The sequence below is a fragment of the Leptodactylus fuscus genome, chromosome 3, assembly GCF_031893055.1.
Source record: "Leptodactylus fuscus isolate aLepFus1 chromosome 3, aLepFus1.hap2, whole genome shotgun sequence".
Taxonomy (NCBI): domain Eukaryota; kingdom Metazoa; phylum Chordata; class Amphibia; order Anura; family Leptodactylidae; genus Leptodactylus; species Leptodactylus fuscus.
The window spans coordinates 17,185,501-17,192,806 of record NC_134267.1 but is presented as its reverse complement, the minus strand read 5'-3'; the positions used below and the strand labels follow the sequence as shown (position 1 = coordinate 17,192,806).

Below are 7,306 nucleotides of genomic sequence, written 5' to 3'. Positions count from 1 at the left end.
CGGTCCATTTGTATTCTATGGAATGGTACACAGGGAAAATAATTAGTGGCATCAATATTGCAGAGATAAAGATTACCCTGCCTGCGGAAAGTGGATGCCTCTTTTACATGCTGACGGGGAGCGCTCGCTTTATTCTTTTATGGTATTTTAAATTCCGGTTTCAATCAAAATGTGCTCAAAAAGGCATTTCAATGCTGTAAAATGATTAAATGTCTCCCCTGCTAAGGTTTGAGACTAATCTTTTTTGTTGTATAGCGTCTCCAGAATGCTCGCATTTTACTTCTCGTCCCAAAGCTCTTTTTATTCACTGCTCACAGCCAAATTTACATCTTAATTGCAGGGTTCACATTTAACAATATAGACGGCGTAATGCTACTGGTAATTAAGCTTTTACTACCTGCCTTTCCGCACTCTGCAGAGTGACAGAGTTTCGCAATGTTAAACGCGCTCCGGGAAACGAGGGGGAAAAAAAAAAATCCAAAAAGTTTTCCAAAAAGTGGGCCCGGAATCCAAAAATTTTTACTCGACTCGGGAGGAATTTGTAACGACTTACAGTTTTAGAAACGGGTCCCCTCTCGGCCGGGGGCGAGGAAAGTTGCAGATTCTTAAGGGTTAAGGCATTCGACTTTAACGTTTTTACACCTTAGCCCCTCTTCTGTATTGATTTAGAATTTTGAAAAATTTTGTATCAATTTTTGCAAGTTGCCGAATTCTACGACCAGACGACAAAAACATTTTTTTTTGTGCACAGAATGACTGTGATGCATTTTGGATTTTATCGCCTCCCCCCCCCCCCCGATCGTGTTAGGAACTGGAGCAGTGTGAGTTTAGTAGACTGTAATCTGCTCACTGTCACAAAGAAGAAACCCAATTGATCAACAAGACGGGCCCCGGCATTTCTCATTGTTTTAACATAATCTGAATTTGTGCGCTCGACGTGTTAAATTCGGTTCATACTTGCCTGCTCACTTAAAAAGAAATGGGGGCTGACAAGTGCACGAAGGCGTGTACTTATTTACACAAACATACGAACGGTTGTGTGCGGCTTGCAGACCGTTTAACCCTTCCTCTCCAACAAAGTCTCGCTTCCTTCCATTCCCTTCCTTAGAGTTTCGACTCTTATCCCCCGGAATCGACGGCGATACGGTCCAAACAAAAAAAAAAAAAAATTTAATTTGCTCCGGCAATTATTTTTTTTTTCAAAAAATTTTCTCAAAAAATAAAATTGAAAAAAAAAAATTATATAAAAAATAATTTTAAAAAAAAAAATTCCAAAAAATTGACCCGAAATCTCTCTTTCATTTTGGCTCTGGCGAGTTGTGTTTAATGTTATAACAAACGTTTAATGCCCAAACAGAGGAAGCTTTTATTCCCTCTTTGTACTGTAGCCCAAAGGAAACATTTGTAGCTCAGGAGAAATCTCCCTCTCCATCTCAGTTTTCAGTGTGTTCTCTCTTCTCCCCCCCCCCCTCCCACAGTACCTGCCTAGCTGTCACAATGTGCGGAGCTCCTGCCCTCCCCTCCTGTCATTGGCTATCCTCCCACCAATCCAGTAGCCCAGTGGGCCAGAGGGACTGCATATGTAAAGCTCTACTTCATATTAATAAGCTGCAATCGGGGCTTTAAGTCCTTGATTAGGAGAGTGTGAGAGCTTTTGGTCCCAACTGGCCGTGCCTATAGGCTTGTCACCAGGAGAACATTTGTGTTAATAGCACTGTCCTCTGACAAGGAAACTTTGATTTATAGCTGGGGTGCACAAATTATGGTTGCCGGGCGCACATGGATTCGGTAGAACTTTGCCTTCCAGAGTCTTTTTCCCTGCACTACGAGGAAGAGTAGGTACCTCTCTTTTTTTGCTTCTTCTTCTTCTTCTTCTTCTTTCTTTAGCCAGGATGCAGGTAGGGGCTAAGAGGATTTCTGTGCATGAGTGATCACCGTGTGCCTGTCTTGTCTCTATTGTGCGGAGGTTTTTTTTTTTGTTTTTTTTTAATTGTGCGACTGTGGAATTGTTTCCGTTCCCTTCCACCGTGAGTCCTGTCACCATCCGAGGAACAGCTGTGTGTCACTCTTTCCTTATTCAGGTACTAAGAATAGGCACTTGGCACAAAAGCTTAGCGAAGTGTTAAAATGTGGCGATTCACTCGTGTGCTGCACATTTTCCTAGAAACCCCCCCCCCCTTTTTTTTTTTTTTTTTCCCTGGACAGAGCACAAACCTGCGTGCCATTCAGACCACCAGAATGCTTGTTGTATTTGCAGCCGCTGTCACATTTAGAAACGCAAGTGACACGCTCGCTGCTCCGGGGGGATAATGAGCAGAAAATGAGAAAGCGTGTTTGGAGAAGTATTTATGAAGCAGGAGCTTCTGTGTTACAGCCTGAAGTCGAATTCTAGATGGATAAGCATTAACTAGCGACAGGGCAGGCGCTTGTCAATGAGTAACCGGGGCTGGACGGAAAAAAAATTAGAATTTGTGGAGTTAGAGAGGACGGAGCAGGAGATGCAGCTATTTCTTACAAGGGATCTGTCATTGATACTTTTGTGTCATGTGGAGCTGCTCCGACTGCTAACAATGCCAGCGAGCGTCTGTAATTGTGGGAAAGGGATTGTGGACTCGGATTGTGTGCAGGGGGGGGGTCAAAAAACACCATGTGTGACCATGTCAGGAGCAGAGTAGAACTTAAGCGCCCAACTATGCGGCAGATAGCGTGCAAAAACTTCCCAATACTCCAAAATTCGCCAGGTCAAGTTTGTTTCGGAGTGTGGTCGAGGCTGTGTCTTGGCTAAAGAAGCTTTCTTAAATTTACCTTCTTATAGCTAATTTGAATGATTACTTTAGATAAGCCTCTTAAGGAAGATGCATGGAAATGATCTGCGTGCAGATGTCAGATGCAGGGACTGCTTATAGCAGGTGGACGGACTACTGGGGTCACGGGGCGAGATGCTAACCCCCCATGGCGGGGAGAACGTCGCCGGACGCTTTAGTCTTGTATTTGTTGTAAAGATATTGAAAAAATTGAGTTTAAGACGGAACGTGCGGGAGGGGGGGGGGGAGGTTATAAGAGACGGAATGTTCTAAGTTCTGCCATAAATGTATCGGCCCGTTCTGACATATGTGTCAATCTCCTCGGTGGGAATGAAACAGTAGGCTCTTTCCATAAAACTCCTTCCACCTCTGATTAAAATGTTACATTGACTAAAGGATTACCGAGCCGACTTAATTTTACTGACTGTTTTAACAGTTGTCACAGCTGTTGGGAAGCGGAAAGGCAAATGAAAAGAGCCCAAAAAAGGGAAAGCTGGTGGTGGTAGGAAGAGTTGAGGAAGACAAAAGAACGAGATGTTAGGAGGATCCCTACGGATAAGGGGAAACCTATGGAACGTTGGCCTGTCTTCTTCTGCCGCTGCTGCAAACTTTGGGGGGCGAATTCTATCTCTAGCTAGCCATAGAGGAAGGGCAACGGAGGAGAGGGCTGATAAGAAAGGGCTACCGCCTGTCAAGACGCCAAGATAAGATGACATTAGTGCTACAATAAAACGAGGACACAATCTTAAGTGATTGCTTTTAAGTGATCAGGTTTCCAGCTGGGATCTGGGGGGATCCTGTTTTACCCACTCCGATTTCCTTTCCCTAAAGTTTGATCCCCCAGAGAGCCAAAGGGAGGGGGGGGGAACGTGTCGATAAAGCGTCCACCAAGTTTTTATTTTTGAGAATGGAAGATTCTGCATAAATTTTTGAGTTGTTTTTTTTTTTTCCTTTGCCCCGTCACTCGCTGCAATAGAGATCTCAAAATCGTAAATGCCAAGTCCTCGTCTTCTTCTTAGAGGGTTTGGAAATAATGGTCGAAAAAAAAAACAAAAAACATCTCGTCTCCCCAGCACATTTACATTTCATCCTGACAGCTCGGGCTTTTCCGGGGAAGCTGTCCCATTTTATAGAGCTGAATGCTGATTTTAATGTGTTTATGGTTGTGCTCTTTTATTTACTGAGCCCGGTGCGTTGCAGCTGTAATTAACCCATGTTATTAGCAAAGCCCTTGTGTATACCCATTAATTTCCCAGAATGGTTGGTCTTTCTGCCTTTCCCTACGAATTTCAAGGTGTATTATGTTCTCGTTTCTTTAACTTACACCCGTTGCTTTTACTTTCCCCTTCCATGATCATTTTTGAATATTTTTTTAATTTTTTTTTTCTTAGATATTCCTTTTTAGCTCTTGGGATCGCTCCCCTATAGTCAAATTTTTGTACTTTTTTAATCCTATCGCCAATATGCTGGGCATGTGATCATGCCAGGGGTATTCACATAACTTTTATATCCCCCCCCAAAATTCATTCATACTAGGTTTGCATTTGGCTGAAGGTTACTGTTACGCGTGATGTTTTTGTGAAAACTTGGGGACGCTTTATCCGGTCTAGGTCAATATTGGGGAACAGTCAGGCAGTAAGGATTGGAGGGAAGGAGATTTTCTTTCTGGGAGGTGACTTGATTTTCCTAAATACTGACGTACTTGCAGACTGCAGTTTACACTTGTCCACTCCGACCTATGTGAGTCTTCTGGAGTCGAAGGGGTTAAAGGTATTGTTTTCACAATGGTATATGGGGAATTGGCTTGTCCAAATTCTTCTTGGGGGTCTAGGAGATATTACTTTGCTGAAGGATCCCATAGTGGACTAGATGGATGGATGGATGGATAGATAATTTGTGATGGGTGATGTAGATGGATAGGAGTGAGCTGATATAGATAGAAAAAAGATACATAGTTGCATGGATGGATGGATAGATATAGATAGATATTAGATAGATAGATATTAGATAGATAGATGAATAGATAGATAGATCTTCACCCACTTATATACATTGAGGCACACACATAGATATATTACATGCATAGATACAATGTCAATTTGAAAATTCTATCTATCTATCCATCTTATTTTTGATCTATATTCCAGACATACATGTGCAGCACTTGTTAGTTCTTGGTAGTCCCAGTGACTATTACGATTAGGAATAATACCGCCATACCCTGTCACATTCTGCTCCCCCGGCCTGGACACTTAGCTTTTTTTTGTTCATGTTTCCATCTTGTAGCCTTGTATTAAATTGTCATTGTCTGAAGTAGATGAGAGAGAAATGAATTGCTGTCCTGGACATGCTCTGACAGTAAAATATTTTGCCTCTCTGCCTTCCGTGGCGCTTTGTGTGTGTGTTTGATAGAGCAGGAGTGACACCCTTAGTCCCAGCAGCCTGACACCTACAACTAGTCATTACATCTTCTTTTCCTCCCTTTGGCTTGACTCTTAAACTTCTTCCATGTGTGTGATAACCTTGTGTTTGTGGACACACATCTTCCTGCTCGCTCTGGTTGTCTCTGCAGGTTTCTCTCCCGGTGTTTGGGTCACATGTATACCTTGGCATGTCTGGCTGCGAAAGTTGAAAAGTGTGTACCTATAGGGTGTGAGCGCGACCGTGACTTAGTATTGTGTATATGTGTGTTTTATAGTGGACGTGGTTATATGTGATCCTGCTGTGAGGGTGGTGATAGTGTCATATGATACATATTGTCTACATGTATGTGCACTTTGTGTCTTATTGTGGTAATAGTGACATACGATCATCTCATGTGCATGTTTGTGTACTTTATATATGTATTCTAGTGGTAATAATGTTATATACGTGTGTGTACTTGATATTTGTTTAATAGTGTCGTATGATGATATTATGTACATGTATGTACTTTATGTGTGTTTTATAGGGCTGATAGTGACGTATGACCATATTGTGTACATGCGTGTACTTCATGTGTGTTTTATAGTGATCATTGTGACATATGATCGTATTGTGTACACTTATGTATACTTTATGTGTGTTTTATAGCGGTAATAGTGACACATGACCATATTGTGTACATGTATGTATACTTTATGTATGTTCTATAGTGGAAATAGTTACATATCAATGTTTTGTATATACGTGTGTGCACCATATGCATGTGTGATACGGGGCACAATCACAGTAAATCATGCGTGTGTGTGTATATATATATATATATATATATATATATATATATATATATATATGTGTGTGCTTGTGTTGTATAGTAGTGACTGTTAATCGTGTGCATAGCTATATACTGTATATATGTATAGTACTGACAAGTATATTGAATTGTGTTGTGTGCATATATGTGTACTGTATACATGTTTAATAGAAGCAGTAGTTACATTTCATCATATTGTGTACATGTGTGTACTGTATGTATGTTTTATAGCATAGTAGTTACATATCATCATGTATACATATATTTGTACTGTATATATGTTTTATAGTAGCAATAGTTACATTTCATCATAATGTGTACATATAGGTGTACTGTATGTATGTTTTATAGTAGTAATAGTTACATATGATCATTATGTTGTGTACATATTGTGTATTATACTACTGACAGTTACATATAATAGTGCTGTGTATATGTATTTATTTTATGTATAGTCTATAGTGGTGACATCTACATATACTAGTATGTACTGTATGTATAGTCTATAGTAGGACAGCTCCATATACTAGTGCTGTGTATATGTATAGTCTATAGTAGGACAGCTCCATATACTAGTGCTGTGTATATGTATGTACTGTATGTATAGTCTATAGTATACAAGTGTCCGGTGCCTATGTGTGTACTGTATGTGTGTATTACAGTGACCACAGCTACCTATAACAGTGTACGATGTATATGTATATACTGTATGCATGTTCTGCATTGACCATAGTCACCTATAATCCTCTTGTGTGTATTGTATGTGTGTATTATAGTGACCATGTACTATGTATATACTGTATGCATGTTTGCATTGACCCTAGTCCCCTCTTGTGTGCACAGGCGCGTGCTATATAATGTTGTATAGTCTATAATAGTTATGGGCTTGTTATTTCCAATGCCACAAAGTTGCCAGTCCATTTGCTGAATCTTTCCCTCTTCACTCCCCTCTCTCTCTATACAGACCTCCATCCTATTTCTCTGCCTATAGACTATTGACATGTTATTTATTGCTGATTTTTAAGTAATTCTGTAAAAACCTTTTTATTCCTATTATATTTTTATTTATTTATTTATTTGTTCTTTAGGCATTTCCCCCAGACAACTGATAAATTGTTTTATCTTTATCTTAGGGAAATGGTTTATGTACACAGACATGGTGTAAATGTGAGGACGAACTCTTTTTCTGAAAATAAAACCTTACCTTCATGGTAGGACCGTATGTTTTTTTTCCTTTTTTCGTATATGTGATGCCTAATTCTATTTT

The 7,306-nt window shown here is 40.2% G+C and overlaps 1 protein-coding gene across 7 annotated transcripts in view; it reads left to right on the top strand.

Annotated features, from left to right (window-relative positions):
* ESRRG (estrogen related receptor gamma) overlaps positions 1-7,306 on the top strand; it is a 187,992-nt gene that overhangs the window by 6,433 nt on the left and 174,253 nt on the right. For 2 of the 7 annotated variants that reach the window (XM_075267141.1, XM_075267142.1), the window contains exon 1: positions 1,623-1,835. The exons of 1 other annotated variant lie outside the window; for it this stretch is intronic. In XM_075267141.1, the coding sequence (XP_075123242.1) occupies positions 1,780-1,835 (56 nt within the window). In that variant the 5' untranslated portion in view covers positions 1,623-1,779. Of the gene's footprint in view, positions 1-1,622; positions 1,840-7,172; positions 7,251-7,306 lie in introns of those variants that run through there. 4 more of the 7 variants (XM_075267140.1, XM_075267146.1, XM_075267144.1 and 1 more) reach the window with 4 other exon arrangements.